A 23,751-nucleotide genomic window follows, 5' to 3' on the forward strand; every position below is an offset into this window, starting at 1 on the left:
TATAGCACTCTTATGGGACTTATAGCTTGGATGCAGTTAGATTGATCAGCCAGTACTCTGAATCAATGCCAGGCCTTGGTGAAATTTTTCCACAGCCCGACTTTCATAGGCAAAACCAAAGCCTTGGCGCCCGCTGGTGGTAGACTGGTTCTCACAGTCAGACAAGCTTCTCAACTAGGCAGGCGTAGTAGCGTGTATGCGAACAGAAGCCACAGGATTATAAACATGGCACATTTTCCTAGATCATCTTTACTTGAAGATTTTTTGGGGGAAAAAAGTAGGTAATGCAAAACATTTTTATATTAAAACAAATGCAGATAATATTGAATAGAATATAAAATTTACACTCCTTTTTAAGACAAAGAGACATCAAAGACATTTCAAGGTAAGCTACTCAGGAGCTTCAGGCTACATTCCTAAACCCCGGGGGAGGGAGGAGACCCTGCACGCCCACTCTAATATTGTGGGAGCTGCAGCTTTGATACGGAAGTAGCAAATTCTTCTGAGAAAGAGCAAATTTAGTGCTTATTCATTTGGCAACAACCCAGTGGATTTAAGTAAGTGAAACCAAATGCTTTCTCATTTTAGAGCATTTTAACCTGCTTTAAAAAGGCCTGAGTAAATAAGATCTTTATGTTTGAGTGGAAATTAATGCCCTTCTAAAATGATTTTTTCCCCCTCCTATGAATGCTACCATGCCTAACTGAGGGTATGACATGCGAGGTGGTCAATATCCTAAGAATCTTGTGGACTTAACGTCTGCATTACCAGACGTGAAGTTACAAGTATACCTTCCAAGTGTGTCATTAGGAATGAAAAACAAACTACTCACCTTCTGCAATAACAAAAAGCAAACAAAATAACAAACAGAAGCACAAAAGATTATATACAATTAGAACTGTATAATGATGTAATTTAGGGATTGGCAAAGACTTAGCTCTTAGAGAAGGGGACTAATGCCGCAGTATTTGCTTTTCATATTTTATATGATAATAAGAATTTCTTTTGGGGAAAAAAGCCATTATGCTTCCTTTTCAAATCTTGCTTATTCTAATTGTCCTTTTTTGTTGTTGTTGGCAACACAATTTATTGCTTTGCAATAATAGACTGAAGGCATGGATGCCTCATGCAGAGATTTTCTAGGGTAGATTAGCAGTGTATTGTCCTTTCTTTGAAGTATGAGAGACAGGGTTAATTAAATGTGCTTAGAAGAATATACTGGGAGACAGATTCTGGTGGATGCTGCTGAGTTTTTAAGGTCTACTAAAAAAAAGGTTAACTTTTAACCTCCCATATCATTTGCCTTATTAATTTTCTTAAGTTTCACAGAATTATTTCTCTTTCTTCACAGGACTGTACTCTTCACTTTACAAAGCCTTAAATTAAGACTCAAATTGCATGACAACCTGCCTGTACCTTTAGGTAAATGCAACTTCTTTCTTTAAGTAAAATAATCTGGAGTAAAAATGTTTCAGGATAATTAAAGGGGGAATATCAGTGGTAAATTATGTTGTGCTGGAAAAAAGAACAAAAAAAGGCAGACACCAAACACCTCCATTTTCCCAAGATTAAATGATTATTAAAAAAGCGTGCCACACTGTTTAGAAATCAACATTCTCTCCCATAATTCTGTGCATCTGGGACTATAGAAATGTCACTGTCCCTGCCCCACATCTTCAAATTAACATTCTCAGGTCATAACAATAAGTCTTCCCAAAGGGGACCTTCCGGAAAAACAAGCTATTTCCTCGGCTCATATTTCCCTGGAAAAAAACAAAAAAAAACAAAAAGAAATAAAGTCTAGTGTGAAAATGAGGTCAGCCAGTCCAAATCAGCAGAGACAACTGGACATATTTCTGAGAAACATGACTAAAATGACCAGGATAAAACCGGGACTATCACTACAGAGTAGCAATTTGTATTCTCTGACTTAAGCTGAGCTTTTGTGGAATCAACTATAATTCTGAAACACCGATAAAGCCAAGTATTTCTTACCTATTTAGACAGAATTCCCAGTTTGGATTCTGGCTCTGCCACTTGCTAGCTAGCTGGATTATCAGGTCAATTCATATAAAGTGTTGGGAACAGTCCTATCACACAGTTAAGTGCCAGCTTTTGGCTGTTTGTTTTTTTGACTGCGTGGCACGTGGGATCTTAGTTCCCTGACCAGGGACTGAACCTGTGCCCCCTGCAGTGGAAGTGTGGAGTCTTAACCACTGGACCGCCAGGGAAGTCCCTGTGCCAGCTTTTATTTGTTTTGAATGGAATGGTAGATCTCTAGGGAGTACTTATAAAATCTTATAACTAAAGTAGTAATGTTGTGAGTTTAAATGAGTACACTCTGAAGTTAGACAGCCTGCATGTAGATCCTGCTCTCCCAAACACTGGCTGTGTGACCTTGGGTTACATAATTGGCATTATTTAACCATTCAAAGTCCCCGTTTCTTTATATGTGAGGTGGGATGATAAAGAACGGTACCTATCCTCACACGGCTGTTCTGACGGTTACGTGAGCTGATACATGAAAAACTCTTGGCATAATGCCTCATATACAGTAAGTGCTCAGTTAAGATTTGCTGTTGTCTTAAGCGTTTAAAGGACTAACCATTCCCTAGGTAAGGTGTCTGATACCCTAATAATAATTTTCTATTTGCTTTCTTCCTATAGCAGGGGGCTGGTTAGGAAGTGGGGAAAGAAGGGCCACCTTTCCTTTTAAATGGGGACCACAAAAGGAGACTGTAACACCGAGAATGTAAAACTCAGAATGAAACCCAGAATGTTCATGTTAGGTCTGTCTGGCAACCATCCAAGTGTCCTGGCCCGGGTTCACAGAAGGGCTTGCTGGGCATGCTGAGCAAAAGCCACCCACCCCACCAGCAGCACTTAGGCCTTTGCATTCAGACTTCAGGCTGGGAAGCCTGAGCCCTGTGAACAAAGGCCTTTCTCGTATGTGTCACCAGTGCTATAATATAATGCAACAAAGAGCTTCCTCATACAATTTCTTCTACAATCCTTTAAAAAGTGCTTCCCATTCAAAAACAGCTTTCAACTGATGGCCATTTTAGTGATTCCATGTTAAAGTTAGCCCACAGCCATTTATCATTTTGGTTCCTAATAAAGCTCTACCTAGATTCATCAAGAATTTTTGGTTGGAGATGACCTACACCTCACAATTGGAGTCTGGACAAAATCATCCACTAACATGACTCTAGAAGTAAGAGATCAGCCCTTTCAACAACATTGTGACAAATAATGTCATAAATAAATAACTTTTTATTTCTCAGCTTCTCTAAATACTGTAGGAAAACACCTGAATATATTAGGAGATTCTGAAAAGTTACAAAAAGGTGAGGTTGGAAAAAATAATCTGAAATCAAGGGCATCATTTTAACAACCAGGATAACTGTCTACCCAGACCTTATTTGTAATTTGAATGTGATCACTCAAATGGCTTCCAGATCACATCTAGGAATTCTTAATTCTTCACTACCTCTCCTGATTTCCAAGCAGCACATTTTATTACTATGCCAGAGTGACATATGGAACACTGAAAAGGGTACATTAATTGATAACTAAAGGATAACCTACAAGAATTAACCTGGGATTCCAGAGACATTTAAGAAAACAAACAAAAACAAAACAAAATAAAATACGAGGAGGGGAGAGGGAGGGAGGGAGGGAAAGAGGGAGGGAGAGAGAGAATGAGAGAGAAGTACCTCTTTTTGTAGCATGCACCAGCAATCTATCCAAGAAGAATATACTGGGGAGTAGGGAGGGCATCCACCAGCAAGCCTGAAATAGAATACAAGGTTAGCTACTGAAGTCAACATTTATAAAACATTCTCTCAAGAGCTCAGTAAATCTTTGTCAAAATATTCTTCCTGGAAAGTTCCCTGAAAAGCAATTTTAGTTCTGAAGAAACAAATTCTACTGGAGCAGGGGAAAGACTGAGCATCCAAAACGGATCGCCCTCCCTTACATTTAGGTTTTGAATCAACATAACATAAACAGAAACTTCATCCAGTTATGTACTTTCTAAAACATCTAGGTTTAAATTTGTGGACAAATGAAATCCTAGAACATAGTAATTATATGATTAAAAAGCAGGGAAAGGGAATTTAAAAACTAAGTAGTATTCAAAAGACTCCAAACATGACAATGGACAGTGGTGTGAAATGGTGGTGACTACATGCTCTTACTCAGGTATAACCCCTTATCACTTCCTCTCTCAAAAACTGCAAATAATAATAGTAACAACAACAAAGACAACAACAACACATTTAACTAATCCTTCAAGCCTGCTCTGGGTTGAAATGTGGCAGCTGCTCCACAAATCACAAAACAAACTCCACACAGCTATCAATTTGATATCTTGTTTGAAAACAATGACATGTATAATGGCATATTGTGGCAGGTACTCCAGAGGAACAGAGTTTTGAAATAAATCAAGAGGCAAAACTTCTGGGACTTCCCTGGCAGTCCAATGGTTAAGAATCTTGTGCTTCTGGGCTTCCCCGGTGGCACAGTGGTTAAGAATCCACCTGCCAATGCAGGGGTCATGGGTTCGAGCCCTGGTCCAGGAAGATTCCACATGCTGCGGAGCAACTAAGCCCGTGCACCACAACTACTGAGCCTGTGCTCTAGAGCCCGCGAGCCGCAGCTACTGAGCCCGCGTGCTGCAACTACTGAAGCCCGTGCGCCTAGAGCCCGTGCTCTGCAACAAGAGAAGCCACCGCAATGAGAAGCCCGCACACAGCAACAAAGACCCAACACAGCCGAAAATAAAATAAATTTAAAAAAAACACAACAAAAAACACCATTCACTTTATAGCAGTACACCATATATACTCAATAAATATTTATTAATCAATAAACATTAAAAAAAAAGAAAAACGAATCCACGCTTCCACTGCAGGGCTTGCGGGTTTGATCCCTGGTTGGGGAATTGAGATCCTGCAAGCCGCGCAGCATGGCTAAAAAAAATTTTTTTTAATTAAAAAAAAAAAGAGGCAAAACTTCTGTCCAACCTGGTAGAGTCAGATGGCGCCTAGAAGCTGGAAATCAGTGGTGTCCAACACCACACCCACCCCTTCCCCAGCCAGTACATGAAAGGTCAAGAAACTTTCCATTTTCAACCAAATTTCCTACTTTTCTTACTTGAAAACTCACTTTCTCCATGAAGCCCTGAGGAAAAACAGGTACAGATTGTCATTCAATCCCTGACATACCTTTTGTAACTTTCGAGAGAGAGGATAAGGACTTAAAATAAAGGAGGGACTGCCCTGGCGGTCCAGTGGTTAAGACTCTGCGCTACCAATGCAGGGGGCATGGGTTCGATCCCTGGTCAGGGAGCTAAAATCCTGCATGCCACACCTCGTGGCTAAAAATAAATTAAAAAGTTCTTTTTTTTTAAAAAAAAAAAAGGGAAAGTAGAGTAATTTGGTAATTTTCCCACCCTTTTCAGAAAAGAACCTAGACTACTGGCAAGCACACGTTATTTATAAATGCTTGAGAAATATTATTTGTGCCCTTCTCTATTCCAAAAGAGGATATGAAGTGGCTGCTTATAATACAAATTGATGGGACTGTTGGTACATGGGGCAGACAGAGAAAAAAGTTAGGAAATCTATTAACAGCATCAACTGTACTATCCCCAAATTTCTACCAGGACTGCCCTACCTGTCAGGCATACAGGCAGCCAACTACTAAGATAAGAAACGCAAGGCACTTACCCACAGTTGTTGACAGCCATAAGATTAGAGACAAGCACAAAGGGATACGTCAACATACTGGCAAAAAACTGTAAAAGAGTAAAAAGACAGCTAAGTTACTAAGTCCTTCCTAGCCTCCTTTATTCTTCTCCCTTAGTCTTAGTGCCACTGTGGTCAAATACTCCAACACTGGTTTTGCTTTCTCAGCATCCCAGGAGAGACTAAATTACACGTTTTTGAGCCTGCAGATGTTTCCTCCTCTTACCATACCACTACATGCAACCTTTTAACCAAAGACCAGAAGGCTTCTCTTATTCTGTGATTGAGCCCTCATTCAAATAAAACTGAACTTCATCATTTAAAAGTAAATACAACTAAATACAATAAGCATTTCAAAATAGCCCTGAAGAAAACAAGACAACATGAACATCCTTCCAAAGACAATGGAAACTACTTCAAAAGTCAACTACTGGAAGACTCCACATGATTCAAGAGGGTGAAGTTTCCAATATAGGTTCAGCATGATACAGCGAGAAGCAGGGGCAGATCTGTGATGAGAAATGCCCACTAACCCCCTCTGAAAGCCCAACAGCACCAAACTATGTAGGCTTGTTATTACTGTTACTGTGATGCAGGGACTCTGGGTTATTCTTACCTCTGAAAAATATTAATAAATTTGAGAGACTTTCCTGTGAGACAGCTGGTTGCTTTAAAGCAGTGACAACAAAGAAATTGAAAAGAAAAGAGAAGGGAAGAGAAGAAAAGAAAACTACCCCTAAAAAGGGACTTCCCTGGTGGTCCAGTGGCTAAGACTCCACGCTCCCAATACAAGGGGCCTGGATTCGATCCCTGGTTAGGAAACGAGATCCCACATGCCGCAACTAAAGATCCTGCATGCTGCAATGAAGATCCCACGTGCCACAACTAAGACTCGGCACAGCCAAATAAATAAATATTAAACAAACAAACCTACTCCTAAAAGGCTAAAAGGATTTTTAAAAACTTACTCCTGTGACAGCTTGGGAATAACTCTTCATTTCATTCATGGTGGAAACCTAGACCAGGAAGAAAACCTTTATTAGAACGAGTAAGAAAATTAAGCTGATATAACAGCTAATTGTCCCCAACCATATTAATATATTCTATCTCTGCATTATTAGTTTCTTTGACAACTTGAAAATTAATTTAGAGGATGAAAACATAAAACATTATGAGCATAAAAAGGCAGTGGTCAAAATGATCAACTTGATTCAACATTAACAGACAAGTTCATATTAGACAAGGATGGCTTAGGAACAAATATAATAGCGTCAGGATTTCAAAAACAACAGAAATGAGATTGGTAACCTTTTCCGATGTCCTAGAAATATTGATACAATCCCTGGAAACAACACTGACGGTTGGTCTACTAAGGGACAAGTCACTCCCTCCATATACACCTAGCTGTGTACCAGATGCTGTGGGGAAGATCAGTCTCAGTACTCAAGAAACCAAGCACGTGGATTTTTAGTCTTACCCCTGGCCTGGGTGTGTCCCAGTTCCCACCATGCTCTGGGGCTAACTGTGTTCAAAGAGGTATACAACTGCTGAGACTGGAGAAACACTGCTTTTAGGGAAGGCTGATTCTCACCCCCCACCCTGCCCCCAGGCTAACGTTTCTAGAAAGCCCAATACAGGAGTCCCCTTAACACTTCAGATTAGATGAAACACCTGCATACACTATAAAACTATCCTGCTTCATGGTGTCCCCTAACATTAGGCATCAATAAAGAAGTGATCTCCTTGCAGCATGGAGAAAGGTAGACTCTTAGGCTCACTCTGCCACACCCTAGGGACTTTCTAGGTGCATCTCTCTATAGTAAACACTATAGGTCATTCCATTAGCCTTTAAATTTTTGACTACTAATATATAGCTATATAATGATGAGTCTGGCACATAACCAACTGCCATCTTACTTTAAAGCTAACCTAGCTGCCAGGTGGATACAATGAAGTCAGCACCAGCACATCTCATCAAGGGCACAACCTACCCCACTGTCCAGTGCATAAGTATTGACGAGGTAGGCCAGTGAGTTACAGAGCCACAAAGAAATGATGTCACCCAGGAGGCGAGGAATAAGACCGCTACATGAAGAAACAATGAAAATAAGCACCAAGAAATGTGATCAGTAAAAAGATAATTCACTCAATATAAACACTTCTCAAAGAATTAATTTCAAAACACTCTAGAGAACTGAAAAGACACTGAATACGAGAACCTAACCAATTCATTCTAGTTAATATAACTGTTCCTGAGGCTAATCTCTAAGGACTTTTATTCTCATTTAAAAAATGCAGGTCGGCTGTACCCCTCTAAGATATGGCCAATGGTTCACCTTACTATTAATAACTATAAGCAGGGCGGCAAAAAATGTGCCTATTTCGGAGAAGAGACTTAAATATGATTATTGCTAAACTACTTGATATTCAAATTTGGCAGGGCAAAAGATGAGAAAAATTACAAAATGAATGGCCCAAACACAGATACAGGTGAAAGGCATCAAAAAACATGCTTCCAGGGCTTCCCTGGTGGCGCAGTGGTTGACAGTCCGCCTGCCGATGCAGGGGACACGGGTTCGTGCCCCAGTCTGGGAGGATCCCACATGCCGCGGAGTGGCTGGGCCCGTGAGCCATGGCCGCTGAGCCTGCGCGTCCGGAGCCTGTGCTCCGCAACGGGAGAGGCCACAACAGTGAGAGGCCCGCGTACCGTAAACAAACAAAAAAAAACATGCTTCCAGGGCCTAGTTAACCGAGGTGAGGCAGTGTGGAAGAGTGGGACAAACATTACCTCACAGACTGAAGACCAGCGTTTAAATGCCACTTCTACCACTTATCAGCTATGTGACGGGCAGCAAATGAACTTCCCAGAGCATCACTTTTTTTTAAATCTCTAAAATGAGAATAATAATAGCTGTCTTGCCTATTTCCCAGAGTATTTATGATACTCAAGCATAAAATCAACTATGCGGAAACACTGAAAATTAAAAAGGACCATTTAGTTAATAATGCGGTTTTTGTTGTTAGCAGAAGAACAAGAGTAGTAGCCTAAGTTCTTCCAAAGTAAATTCAAGGGAACGAATACAGTGCAGAAACGTATGCTCTCAGGATAAGGAAGATACATGTTAGATAACTTTCCATTTTTCAAAACGAACTTTCCTCATTTTATCAACTATATAGTAATTGAGAACTCACTGTAAGGGTAGAAACTTCAATGAATTTATTTGTTAAAAAAAAACAAACCCTAATTTCAAGCATTTTAGATGTGCAGAGCAGAAGTTTGGGATCTCTACAAGAGAATTTAAGTCAGATGGGCCTAAATGGAGTTTAACATGAATTAAACCCAGAGAGTACATTTTCTCTGAGGTTTACACAAGGAGTCATGTCCTCGTTCTCATTAAAGCGTTCTACTCACACAAAAATAACAAGCACAAATCAGTAATTTACTCACGCAAAAAATCCTAGGATGCCCTCTTCCCGATAGATAGTTGCTATGGAGTCACAAAGTCCACTAGGTTCAGAAGAAAGAAACATAAAATACATTAAGATTATTTTGGAGCTATTAAAAAAAAATGTTCAATTACTACTTTTGACAAGGTGAAACTTATACCTCCACCCCTGCTCCCTTTTCTACCACCCTCACTCTGCAAAGACAGTTGAATTTAGAGATAGAAGTGAAGATATCAATACCTAAGAGTGTAGTCACATGCAGTCAGGGTGAATTCTGGCTTCAGTGGTCCTGCAACTTACTCTGAGATCCTGGGTAGGCTCCTAAACCTGTCTGGGCCTTTTTCTTCTATTTTACTGTTTTTTTTTTTTTTTTTTTTTTTCTTTTTTTGCGGTATGCGGGCCTCTCACTGTTGTGGCCTCTCCCGTTGCGGAGCACAGGCTCCGGACGCGCAGGCCCAGCGGCCATGGCTCACGGGCCCAGCCGCTCCGCGGCATATGGGATCCTCCCAGACCGGGGCACGAACCCGTATCCCCTGCATCGGCAGGCGGACTCTCAACCACTGCGCCACCAGGGAGGCCCCTATTTTACTGTTTTTTTTGTGTGTAGATCAAATGACATAAGATATATGAATTTGTTTTGTAAGTTCTAAGGCATCATAAAAATGTAAAGTATTATTATTCTAATACTTTGGCTTCAATAGATCTCCTTGAATACTTGAAAACAGAAACACTTACCAGTACTTGGATTCTCTGCCAATGAATTGTACCATAGATCTCAGAGTGATCACTACAGAACACAGAGAAAAGATTTTTAAGCTACATCGAGATAAATTTTCATAGCCCTGGGGAAAAAAAAAAAAAAGGTTTTCCCATCTAAAGACACTTTGCTATCTGGATAAATTGGATAAAAGCCCAAACAAGCAAACAAAAAACACACAGGCAAGGCACTTTAGTGAACTCCCATGTCAACCTATCTAAGTAGTCAGGAGAGATAGTGATATAAAAGAAAGATAAAAAATCAGATTTCAGTTATCAACTGCAAACATACCATGGAAGGGATGTGTGATGAGAGTAGCAGCAGAACGAGCCATCATCTCTCGAGTTGTCTAGAAACAATCAACACACACTTGTGAAATCTAAATAAATGACACTCAAATTCCTGAGAGAAGTCGTGTGGGTGGACACTGCAGACTAAGAGAGTGAGGGACAGAGCACTCCTGCCCTTCCTGGAGTCAGGAGCAGCAGCCTGAATGGGATGCAGTACAATACACGATCATTCTAGCACAGCTTTCGCTCAGGGTTTTCAATACTGTTATAGTTACTTCTCAAAATTTCTCTGCAAAGCAGGTTTCTGTTATCTTCTCAAATTTACAGATGAGAAAAACAAAAGCAAAGAAACAGGGAAAAGGACTTCCCTGGAGGTCCAGTGGTTAAGACTCCATGCTGCCAGTGCATGGGGTGCAGGTTCGATCCCTGGTCGGGAACTAAGATCCCACATGCTGCATGGTGCGGCCAAAAAAAAAAAAAAAAGAAACAGGGAAGTCACCAGCAAACAGTAACCTAGCTGGAATAAAACTATGAGGCTTGGGGCTTCCCTGGTGGCGCAGTGGTTAAGAATCCACCTGCCAATGCAGGGGACACGGGTTCGAGCCCTGGTCTGGGAAGATCCCACAAGCCGTGGAGCAACTAAACCCGTGCACCACAACTACTGAGCTTGCGCTCTACAGCCTGCGAGCCACAACTGCAGAGCCCACATGCCACAACCACTGAAGCCTGAGCGCCTAGAGCCCATGCTCCACAACAAGAGAAGCCACCGCAATAAGAAGCCTGTGCACCACAACGAAGAGTAGCCCCCGCTCGCTGCAACTAGAGAAAGCCCGCGCACAGCAACGAAGACCCAACGCAGCCAAAAATAAATAAATAAAAATATAAATTAAAACAAACAAACAACTATAAGGCCTCTATTTAGACTATTAAGTTGCTCTCTCATTGTGAGTGATTTCAGAGACTATGATACTCTGTTATCTACACTAGCCAAATGTCAGGCTTTATTTAATCTGTACCAAGGTCTCAAGGAGAACACAACGACGTTCATCTGTTTTTCGACCACAGCCCCGTAATTGTGCAGTATCTTAGAGCTCTATATTTACCCTAGCTTATCTTCCTTGTCCAGGACTCTGTAAAGAGGTTAGTAAAAAATTCAATCACAATACTTGGAGGTAGGCTGTAAATATAGCAGGTCCATCGTTCGTCTTTGCATTTAAACATTATCTTCATTTAGTTAAGAGATCTCTCACCCCTACTCTAATGGTAGCTCTAAGAGCCTTACGATGAACTAAATAAAGTTAAGAAAATATAAAACACATATTAATACATGCATCTCTACTTTTAAATAAAATCACTTCATGAAAATTTACAAAAAACAAAGGTGACTCGTCTGACATCTTGGCCTATAGTGATGTTTGTTCAGTGATATATACTTTAGAAGGCAGCTCTCAATGAAAAATTGTGACGTCTCTATAGACAATTAGACAATGTAAAGACTAGAAATAAAAGAGTCAGGCATGCAACAAACTCCAATGGTAGAAGACAGGAGTGGGAAATGGACGATAAGGACGTCTCAAAGTCAGAATAATGTTGTAAAAACATTTCTGGATATATAATATCCAACACACAAAGGCCCTGGCCACTATTTTAATACTTTTGGGCCAGAGATTTCCAACTCTATTATAAGAGGTTTCAGCACCTCTTCAATTTTAAAGATGACTGGGCAAATTATGTTTCCTTGAAACTCCAAACAGCAAGCAATGTTTTTTTCTCTCTTTATGTTCTACATGCAGTAAAGCCCATACTAAATTGAAAGTTTAATTTTGTTTGGAACAGACACTGAACATACAGGTCTGATGATCCTGATTCCACAACTGCCAGCTTGCTCTGATTTAGAGAAATCATAATCATCTTACCTCCTTGATAACTCGGTCAAAGGAAGATGACACTTCTTTCTGTAAATTTCCAGATCCTGACTCCTGGAAATCAAAATGAAAGAAGATAGATATGTTGATGATTTTAAACAGAACTGTTCAAACTGGTGGCCACCCTGTATACCAACACTCTCTATGATGAAAGGAAAGCTGACTGCTTGTCCCTTTTCCTAAAGAGGACCAAAGAGCAACAGTAGCTTGCAGGGAAAATGGACTCATGCATAGAAATCGGCTCCAACATACCTCAGCCTTGTCACACTCCTGGTAATGCTACAAAGGAAGAGGAAAGGAAAGAAAGGATGATTAGGGCTATCATAGTGTTATTGAGACAGAACATAAAATGAAAACTCTGTCGATTGGCAGAAATTAAAATAGTTGATTTTTTTGGCTGTAAATCTCCAATTAATTTCTACTTCTAATTAACACTTGGAAATAAGTGTCTCTAAGATGATCTTGTTGCTAAGTTTAACATACTGATTGGTCAGCTCATAAAAGTGCTTATCTAAAAGAAAAAGGAAGACAAAGCAAAGCAAAAATCCAAGAACATTATTTTTATTTATTTATTTGAATTTTAGAATTTCATTATTTATTTTTATACAGCAGGTTCTTTAGTTACCCATTTTATACATACTAGTATATATATATATGTCAATCCCAATCTCCCAAATCATTACACCACCACCCCCGGCCCTGCCTCTTTCCCTCCTTGGTGTCCATACGTCTGTTCTCTACATCTGTGTCTCAAATTCTGCCCTGCAAACCAGTTCATCTGTACCATTTTTCTAGGTTCCACATACATGCGTTAATATACAACATTTGTTCTCCTCTGACTTACTTCACTCTATATGACAGTTTCTAGATTCGTCCAGTCTCTAAAAATGACCCAATTTCGTTCTTTTTTATGGCTGAGTAATATTCCATTGTATATATGTACCACATCATCTTTATCCATTCGTCTATCGATGGGCATTTAGGTTTCTTCTATGACCTGGCTATTGTAAATAGTGCTGCAATGAACATTAGGTTGCATGTGTTTTTGAATTATGGTTTTCTCTGGGTACACGCCCAGTACTGGGATTGCTGGATCATATGGTAATTCTATTTTTAGTTTTTTAAGGAACCTCCATACTGCTCTCCCTAGTGGCTGTATCACTTTACATTCCCATCAACAGTGCAAGAGGGTTCCCTTTTCTCCACACCCTCTCCAGCATTTGTTCTTTGTAGATTTTCTCATGATGCCCATTCTAACCGGTGTGAGGTGATACCTCATTCTAGTTTTGATTTGCACTTCTCTAATAATTAGTGATGTTGAGCAGTTGTTCCTGTGCTTCTTGGCCATCTGTATGTCTTCTTTGGAGAAATGTCTATTTAGGTCTTCTGGCCATTTTTGGATTGGGTTGTTTGTTTAATATTGAGCTGCACAAGCTGTTTATATATTTTGGAGATTAATCCTTTGTACGTTGCTTCGTTTGCAAATATTTTCTCCCATTCTGAGGGTTGTCTTTTCGTCATTTGTAGTTTCCTTTGCTTTGCAAAAGATTTTAAGTTTCATTAGGTCCCATTTGTTTATTTCTGTTTTTGTTTCCATTACTCCAGGAGGTGGATCAAAAAAGATCTTACTGTGATTTATGTCAGAGTGTTCTTCCTATGTTTTCCTCTAAGAGTTTTATAGTGTCCTGTCTTACATTTAGGTCTCTAATCCATTTTGAGTTTATTTTTGTGTATGGTGTTAGGAAGTGTTCTAATTTCATTCTTTTACATGTAGCTGTCCAGTTTTCCCAGCATCACTTATTGAAGAGACAGTCTTTTCTCCATTGTATATCCTTGCCTCCTTTGTCAGAGATTAGTTGACCATAAGTGCATGGGTTTATCTCTGGGCTTTCTATCTTGTTCCATTGATCTATTTCTGTTTTTGTGCCAATATCATATTGTCTTGATTACTGTAGCTTTGTAGCATAGTCTGAAGTCAGGGAGTCTGATTCCTCCAGCTCCATTTTTTTCCCTCAAGACTGCTTTGGCTATTCAGGGTCTTTTGTGTCTCCATATAAATTTTAAGATTTTTTGTTCTAGTTCTGTAAAAAAATGCCATTGGTAATTTGATAGGGATTGCACTGAAACTGTAGATTGCTTTGGGTAGCAACAGTCATTTTCACAATATTGATTCTTCCAATCCAAGAACATGGTAAATCTCTCCATCTGTTTGTATCATCTTTAATTTCTTTCATCAGTGTCTTATAGTTTTCTGCATATAGGACTTTTGTCTCCCTAGGTAGGTTTATTCCTGGGTATTTTATTCTTTTTGCTGCAATGGTAAATGGGAGTGTTTCCTTAATTTCTCTTTCAGATTTTTCATCATTAGTGTATAGGAATGCAAGAGATTTCTGTGCATTAATTTTTTTTTTTTTTTTGCGGTACGTGGGCCTCTCACTTTTGTGGTCTGTCCCGTTGCAGAGCACAGGCTCGGGACGTGCAGGTTCAGCGGCCATGGCTCACGGGCCCAGCCGCTCCTCGGCATGTGGGATCTTCCCGGACCGGGGCACGAACCCATGTCCCCTGCATTGGCAGGCGGACTCTCAACCACTGCGCCACCAGGGAAGCCCCGTGCATTAATTTTGTATCCTGCAACTTTACTAAATTCATTGATTAGCTCTAGTAGTTTTCTGGCGGCATCCTTAGGATTCTCTATGTATAGTATCATGTCATCTGCAAACAGTTACAGTTTTACTTCTTCTTCTCCAATTTGTATTCCTTTTATTTCTTTTTCTTCTGATTTCTATGGCTAGGACTTCCAAATCTATGTTGAACAGCAGTGGTGAGAGTGGATATCCTTGTCTTGTTCCTGATCTTAGAGGAAATGCTTTCAGTTTTTCACCACTGAGAATGATGTTTGCTGCGGGTTTGTTGTATATGGCCTTTATTATGTTGAGGTAGGTTCCCTCTATGCCCACTTTCTGGAGAGTTTTTATCATAAATGGGTGTTGAATTTTGTCAAAAGCTTTTTCTGCATCTATTGAGATGATCATATGGTTTTTATTCTTCAATTTGTTAATATGGTGTATCACATTGATTGATTTGCATATATTGAAGAATCCTTGCATCCCTGGGATAAATCCCACTTGATTATGGTGTATGATCCTTTTAATGTGTTGTTGGATTCTGTTTGCTAGTATTTTGTTGAGGATTTTTGCATCTGTATTCATCAGTGATATTGGTCTGTAATTTTCTCTTTTTGTAGTATCTTTGTCTGGTTTTGGTATCAGGGTGATGGTGGCCTCACAGAATGAGGAAAAATGACAAATAACATACAAAGGAACTCCCATAAGGTTAACAGCTGATTTCTCAGCAGAAACTCTACAAGCCAGAAGGGAGTGGAATGACATATTTAAAGTGATGAAAGGGAAGAACCTACAACCAAGATTACTCTACCCGGCAAGGATCTCATTCAGATTCGATGGAGAAATCAAAAGCTTTACAGACAAGCAAAAGCTAAGAGGATTCAGCACCACCAAACCAGCTCTACAACAAATGCTAAAGGAACTTCTCAAGTGGGAAACACAAGAGAAGAAAAGGACCTACGAAAACAAACCCAAAACAATTAAGAAAATGGTAATAGGAACATACATATTGATAATTACCTTAAATGTAAATGGATTAAATGCTCCAACCAAAAGACACAGACTGGCTGAATGGATACAAAAACAAGACCTGTATATATATGCTGTCTACAAGAAACCCACTTCAGACCTAGGGACACATACAGACTGAAAGTGAGGGGATGGAGAAAGATATTACATACAAATGGAAATCAAAAGAAAGCTGGAGGGCTTCCCTGGTGGCGCAGTGGTTGAGAGTCCGCCTGCCGATGCAGGGGACACAGGTTCATGCCCCGGTCCGGGAAGATCCCACATGCTGCGGAGCGGCTGGCCCATGAGTCATGGCCGCTGAGCCTGCGCGTCCGGAGCCTATGCTCCGCAACGGGAGAGGCCATAACAGTGAGAGGCCCGTGTACCACAAAAAAAAAAAAAAAAAAAAAAAAAGAAAGCTGGAGTAGCAATACCCGTATCAGATAAAATAGACTCTAAAATAAAGAGTGTTACAAGAGACAAGTAAGGAAGAATATATAACAATTATAAATATATATGCACCCAACACAGGAGCAACTCAATACATAAAGCAACTGCTAACACCTATAAAAGAGGAAATCAACAGTTAACACAACAGTAGTGGGGGACTTCAACACCTCACTTACACCAATGGACAGCTCATCCAAATAGAAAATTAATAAGGAAACAGAAGCTTTAAATGACACAACAGACCAGATAGATTTAATTGATATTTATAGGACATTCCATCCAAATACAGCAGATTACACTTTCTTCTCAAGTGCACGTGGAACATTCTCCAGGATAGATCACATCTTGGGTCACAAATTAAGCCTCAGTAAATTTAAGAAAATTGAAATCATATCAAGCATGTTTTCAGACCACAACGCTATGAGGCTAGAAATCAATTACAGGGAAAAAAACGTAAAAAACACAAACACATGGAGGCTAAACAATATGTTACTAAATAACCAAGAGATCACTGAAGAAATCAAAGAGGAAATCAAAAAATACCTATAGACAAATGACAATGCAAACACGACGATCCAAATCCAAGAACATTATTTACTAAACACACACATATACCAGAAAATAAATTGATAAAAACAGTTTAGGGGCTTCCCTGGCGGCGCAATGGTTAAGAATCTGCCTGCCAAAGCAGGGGACACAGGTTCAAGCCCCAGTCCAGGAAGATCCCACATGCTGCGGAGCAACTAAGCCCATGCACCACAACTACTGAGCCCGTGCTTAGAGCCCCAGAGCCACAACTACTGAGCACATGCACCACAACTACTGAGCCAGCGTACCACAACTATTGAAGCCCACGCACCACAACTACTGAAGCCTGCGCACCTAGAGCCGGTGCTCTGCAACAAGAGAGGCCACCACGATGAGAAGCTTGCACACCGCAACGAAGAGTAGCCCCTGCTCGCCGCAACTAGAGAAAACCTGTGTGCAGCAACAAATACCCAAAGCAGACAAAAATAAAATAAATAAATTTTAAAAACCCAAAAAACACAGAATATAGCTTACGACTAAGGCTATGGAAAAAGCCTCAGGGCTTTTTCACAGAAAAAGCAGGTCTAATACCAAATTAGGGCAAGATGCTTTTCTTCACTGTACAAAGAACAGAGAATTGGTGCTAAGTCTGAATAGCTGAAACCACCTCACTTTTCCTTTTGTATCTGACTGTTTCTAAACCAAGCAAGAGAGAAGATGCTTTTTTCTTCTGGAGAAGAGAACATGAGACTGCCAGAGCTCAGACTGCACTGGAAGAGAAAATATTATTTGTGGGATATTTCAGAAACAGAAGATGGGCTAGGTCAAATACAAGAACCAGACAATTGACCTCCTAGTCATAACCAGATTTAAAAAATAGAGAACACTGTCTTTTACGAAAAGAATTACATTTTTAAAATAAAATCAGAGGAAAGAGAACAAACAACATGATTAAGCGAAATGATGGTTTTTGGTCAAATTCCAGGTCTTTGGCCAGAATTAATTCTAACAGTTTCAGGAGTTTTTTAAAATCCTCACTCATTTCTAGATTTTGGTTTTCACTCCGTTAATAAAATTTTCAACCTGTCTCTTCTACCATTATTCTGAACAGATTTCAATTTAATTCTTGGTCAGATATACAGATTCTTTCTTGTTCAGAAAGACCTGAATTGGTCTTTCTTCTTTTTTTTTTGCGGTACACGGGCCTCTCACTGTTGTGGCCTCTCCCATTGTGGAGCACAGGCTCCGGACGCGCAGGCTCAGCGGCCATGGCTCACGGGCCCAGCCGCTCCGCGGCATGTGGGATCTTCCCAGACCGGGGCATGAACCCGCATCCCCTGCATCGGCAGGCAGACTCTCAACCACTGCGCCACCAGGGAAGCCCTGGTCTTTCTTCTTGATTGTCTTAGTTGCTTTTGATACTAAGTATAGTACCAATACCCTGTTCTATTTCATCTGGCTACATGTGAAACACATATTCCAGGTACTTGGTTACCTCAAGTTTGTCTTACTTTTCCTTTACATAAAGGAACTTGATCTCAAGCAGTAATTTCACTCTTGGTCTATACATAAACCTCTTTGAACTAGATGACAACTACTTTCCCACATGAAAATCTAAACCTCATTTAGGTAACAGGAACACTTTCACTGAGCCAAAGTACCGTGTGGCTGGAAAAGACAGTAGTAATCAATCCACCAAAAACATCGGCCCATTAAAACTCGATCACTCTGACCCATGGGCCACCCAAAATGCTGCTTCTAACATTCAGTCCACAGGCATGACGACAAGAGTAAGTACAATGAATAACAAAACTGCTTCCATGTGAGGAACTAACTGGAAAACCTCTCCAACTTAATTCAACAAAGTCTGAAGAGAATTTAAAACCTAAGCCAATCAGATCATGAAACTGATTAACACCACCACGATTTGCTCATCAAATGATAAAAAAGTAGAATTGGGGCAACATTAAAGCCTTAAAAAAATACATGGAGGATTGTACCAATTACTATCGTTAGTGGTTTTTTTTGGCAGAGCCTTGCAGAGTGTGGGATCTCAGTACCCTGAGCAGGGATTGAACCCATGCCCTCTGCAGTGGAAGTGTGGAATCCTAACCACTGCACCGCCAGGGAATTCCCTGTACTGAGTACTATTGAAATAAACAGTCACAAAGAAACACTATCCTGACTTTAACGTTTATCTTGTTAAGTTTTTAAAAAAATAAGTTTGTAACAGAAAATATTTATTAGGAGTAACACTAGAAATAAGAGGAAAATAACATGAGAAAGAAATGTATGTTTTAACCAGCTTCCTTCCTCCTTCAAAGAAATAATATGAGCTACATAGGAGCTCAAATGAGTGTACTTAATTTCTGCTCAGAACAACTGGTCCAGAGGAAGAAGCTTGCGTAGATCAAAATCAATTACTTCATTTTATACAAATTCTCCTTGCTTCCCAGGAAAGAATTAAGAATGGGTATTTCAAGTAAATGTTTTTCAAGAGGAAGAAAGGCCATGGATGTAAAGACGTATATCTTTGAAACTGCTCTTGATCAGTAGAACAAACTGTACGTAAAAGTTTATCTAGGGCTTCTCTGGTGGCGCAGTGGTTGAGAATCCACCTGCCAACGCGGGGGACACGGGTTCGAGCCCTGGTCCGGGAAGGTCCCACATGCCGTAGAGCAACTAAGCTCATGTGCCACAACTACTGAGCCTGCACTCTAGAGCCTGCAAGCCACAACTACTGAAGCCCATGCACCTAGAGCCCGTGCTCCACAACAAGAGAAGCCACGGCAATGAGAAGCCCGCGCACCACAATGAAGAGTAGTCCCCACTTGCTGCAACTAGAGAAAAGCCCACGCACAGCAACTAAGACCCAATGCAGTCAAAAATAAATAAATTAAAAAAAAAAAAAAAAAGGTTATCTAGCTCCATGCTTTGCGACCACCTAGAGTAGAGGGGTGGGACAGGGAGGACAGAAGGGAGACGCAAGAGGGAGGAGATATGGGAACATATGTATATGTATATGTATAGCTGATTCACTTTGTTATAAAGCAGAAACTAACACACCATTGTAAAGCAATTATACTCCAATAAAGATGTTAAAAAAAAAAAAAGATTATCTAAATCTACGGGAAGATGGATTGATTTTCTTCTTACCTGTAAAACTTTACCATGGACCACAGTTCCAAGGACCCCTGAACACAGTCTTGGAGTTAAGCCTGTGAACAACCCACGCTTCCCATCGATGCTCGCAATGTGCTGAGCTAAGAACACAAGTCGGAGATTTACATTCTAGTTGAAAGTAATGGTTACATAGAAATTTCAAGGAAACATGCTTTCTATATATTTTTTCAGTTAACTCCTATCACACCCTTCAATGTCCTCCAATTCCAAATAAATCAAAGACACTTACCATAACAAAAGAGACCTGGAAGCTGACAAACTTGCCGCCCAAAAATATTTCGTCCTATTGTTGGAGGAAGAGGCTCATATCCCACCTTTAAAAACAAGAGACTAAATCAATACTAAGCAACATTCCCAGGAATGCCTGGGTTGCAAGGTTTTGAATAAAGAACAAATTTAGAGTTACAATTTTTAACACAAGTTAAAATGCAGTGTATATTTTCCAAGACAGTGATGAAGTATCATCCTAGTCAGTTCTGGTGGGTTTTTTTTTTTTTTTTAGTTTTGTCACTTGTTTAAGACTGGTTTCAATAAACTCCAAGTTTTCTTTTGGTTCAAATTCTACAAAGTAAACCATGTAGCTGAGATAGACTGACATCAATCTGAAAACAGACTAAGGGAATTTTTGTGTTAACAAAGCTACAGTTTACTGAGGACACTCAAAAATATTTTCTAAAGAAAATCAAGCATATTTTTAATATCTGGACAAAGTGAGAAGACTAAGCCAGCATCAACTTCATATTTGGCTAGCAAAACAAACCACTCAAAAGGCAAATGCAGATACAGCTGGGGATAATTCATTTGGGAAATAATTACAAGCTAAGTCCATGTTAAAGGAGCAGACTGTCATGAACAATCTAATGAGTCATTTTAGAATTAATGTCATCATTTTATTTCTACAATATATTCAGACTCTTTAGTGCCAAAGGGATACTTGAGAGAATGAACGTTGTCGGACATGGTTTTGACTCTCCTGCTGTGATTCTCAACCTGTTCAATTAAAGAACTCCTGAAAGTGTACTGTGCAACTATTTTTAAAACTGAGTATTTGGGAATTTCACAAAAATCCCTGAGACACTTGGCAACACAAGCATGTTGTACAATCAGGATTAAGGAGTTTTTGAGGCAAGAGCTCTGAAAGTCATTAGAAAACCTTGTCTCCTGGATAAGGACTGAGTAATGGGCTTATATCAGATTTACTGCAAAATGCTTTTACCTCAGATATTATCTAGCTACAAATGTGCCAATTCTGTTTTAGATGTCACAATACATTTCAAAGATTTTGTTCTTTCTTTCTTTAATTTTTTGGCCGCCTCTAGTGGCTTGCGGGGATCTTAGTTCCCAGATGAGGGATTAAACCTGGGCCTTCAGCAGTGAAAGCGTGGAGTCCTACCTAACCACTGAACCTCCAGGGAATTCCCTTTGTTCTTAATTTAAACAACTTATTTTACAATAGTTTTTTACATATAGGTTCTGAATCCACAAGGGTCAACTCAGCAACACATAATATGGATTAGTATCTTTAACTCAAAAATAAGAAATGAGGCCTTCCCTAGTGTCTTGCATATTTTTGACAGAAAGGCAGATGGTGAGGACAGGGGTTCTATCCTTGGTGCTATGCATGATGTAATTACGTCAACTCTCAACAAAAGTTTAAAAAATGAATAACCTGCCCGTCACAGGGAAATTCAGAAAGGCAACTCAACAATACTACCTAATGGTCTATCGTCAGCTAAAACCGGGCAAACTTGCCTGTGAATATAAAATACCATTTAAGAATTATTTCACAGTATATGAGAAACTAACATATATACTTAAACTCGATAAAACTTTCGGCTGAACTGATTTCACATCACTCTGACATGTGATTTTTCACTGTCATGAGCCACATGGGCTGCTGTTGAAGAGGGTTCAGTGGATCCTTCCGAAATTTGACTCGGCAACCGCTTGATTATCACTTCTGAATGAACTCCTTGTATTTCTCTGGGTATCTGGTGCTAAATCTCAGAACAGAAGAGCAGTAGTAACAGCAACAAAAAAAGAGAAAACAAAAGCTAATAAAATGTTGGCTCCCCTCGAATTTCAAATTTGTCTTCAACAGATTTCACGTCTTGCGTTTGGGGCCGGGGAGGAGAGAAGGATGCTCATTTCAGAGCAGCGGAGAAGGAAAGGTTGGGAAAGCCTCGGCGGCGCCCAGCCAGGATCAACCTCAGGGAAGAGAAAACAAAGTTCAGGGGAGCCATCAGGCAGGGCAGGGCGGCAGCCGGATACCGGGAAAGGAGCGGGCCTCACGGCTTGGCTGGGAGGCGAGACCTCGGGAAGGCCCACGGGCAGTGGGAGCTCAGCGGGCGGTGGAAGTCGTCCCTGCCGGAAAGGAAGGGGCGGGCAGCAAAGAAGGAGCAGCATCTCAGGAGACTGAAGGCCCGGAAGGTTGGAGCCGGTTCTCAGGCGCCTTGGGCAGCGGCGACCGAATAGGGTGCCGGGCGAGGAAGGGAAAGGCGACGACTCATACCTGGATGAGCACCTTCACGTACATGAGCGGCTGGGACAGGATGGTGAGACCGGAGCCCAGGAGCACCTGACTGGCCGCGTCCGCCATGATGGCACCCGCGGGCGGACAGACAGACGGAGCCACCAAGCTACCAGGCCGATCCTGGATCACGTGCCAGGGCCGCCGGCTTCACTGGCCTGCCCGCGGCCCGGGAGCACGCACGCACCGGCGCGCGTCTCCCCGCGCAGTCCCCGCCCCGAGAATTGGCAAAGGCTCGCGAGCGGGCGCAGAGGTCGGGGCGGGGCTTGCGAGCCCGGGGCGCATGCGTTTTGGGGTGGAATCCGCGCTCTCCACTAGGAACAGCAGTTTCTCCTGCGCTTGCGCAGGCTGGAAGCATCCGGGCGCAGAAGAATGGGCGCGGCGGTGGGGAGTGACCCTGACGGCAAAGGCAAGGTCACAGGAGTGAAATGAATTGGAAAGGATTCGTCCATGTTCTTCGCCTCTGCCCTTGCCCTTTTGGCATCAGCAACATAAGCTCCAAAGAGTATTCAGCATCAGAATCGTAAACAATCTAATGGCCAACAAAACTAGATAAGTTTGAAAAATGAATCCATCAGGGGGTTGCTATACATGCACTCATTCATTAAATTAATGTTAACTTCTCAGAAACGCCTTCTCTGACGTCTATTTAAACTTACCACCCCTTTATTTCCTACTCCATAGTCTTGCAGCACTTATCATTGTCTGAAATTTATCTTTTTGTCTCCTCCACCAGAATGTAAAACCCCGTGAATCCAGGAGCCGGGACAGCCTTTGTTCCTTGTATGTTCAGTTCCTGGCACATACTAAGTGCTCAATAAATATTTATTGCATAACTGAACAATTACTTAAGTGATTACCAGGCTACAGGTTATTAGACGCAAAAAGAAAATGGCATTGTCTTCAACCCTTCAGTCCCAGCTCACACGTTCTATATCAATGCTTAGGCAGAGCCTGGTGCAGAGAATAAAGTGAGAGTGGAGACTTGCAGTTCAATCTTGGCTCTCTTTTGTATCAAAATGATTCAGAAGTCGTTTTATCTTCTTCAGTTTTCAATTTTTGTATCTAAATCTAAGGATTACACTACTACCTGTCTCTCAGGGTTATTAATGAGAGTTAAGTGAAATTGTGCATAGGATAAGATTTTTAAAAACTGTTTATTGAAATACAAATGTTAGTTTTAATTAATATTGTCCTGGACTCAGCATGGTGCTAGAGAGGCAGTATACAGAGCAGGAGGGAGCCTGGACTTTGGAGTC

The 23,751-nt window shown here is 40.8% G+C and overlaps 1 protein-coding gene across 3 annotated transcripts; it reads right to left on the reverse strand.

Moving 5' to 3' along the window:
• Positions 1 to 1,553: 1,553 nt before the first annotated feature.
• On the reverse strand, positions 1,554 to 22,731 carry MTCH2 (mitochondrial carrier 2). Of its 3 annotated transcripts, XM_081239523.1 has the most exons (13): positions 22,475 to 22,728; positions 20,192 to 20,276; positions 19,936 to 20,042; positions 12,422 to 12,448; positions 12,161 to 12,223; positions 10,246 to 10,303; positions 9,933 to 9,984; positions 9,199 to 9,258; positions 7,742 to 7,835; positions 6,719 to 6,766; positions 5,733 to 5,800; positions 3,717 to 3,792; positions 1,554 to 1,763 (listed from the first exon to the last, which is right to left on the reverse strand). In XM_081239523.1, the coding sequence occupies exons 1-13, from the start codon at positions 22,559 to 22,561 to the stop codon at positions 1,677 to 1,679; spliced, it is 912 nt and encodes a 303-aa protein (XP_081095649.1). In that variant the 5' UTR covers positions 22,562 to 22,728; the 3' UTR covers positions 1,554 to 1,676. The 3 variants fall into 3 exon arrangements, with proteins under 3 accessions (XP_081095649.1, XP_081095650.1, XP_081095648.1); XM_081239524.1 differs by lacking the exon at positions 12,422 to 12,448; XM_081239522.1 differs by lacking the exon at positions 1,554 to 1,763 and having other exon boundaries at positions 3,256 to 3,792; positions 22,475 to 22,731.
• Between the last annotated feature and the right edge of the window lie 1,020 nt (positions 22,732 to 23,751).

The sequence above is a fragment of the Mesoplodon bidens genome (genome assembly GCF_964165515.1).
Source record: "Mesoplodon bidens genome assembly, chromosome: 7".
NCBI classification, from domain to species: Eukaryota; Metazoa; Chordata; class Mammalia; order Artiodactyla; family Ziphiidae; genus Mesoplodon; species Mesoplodon bidens.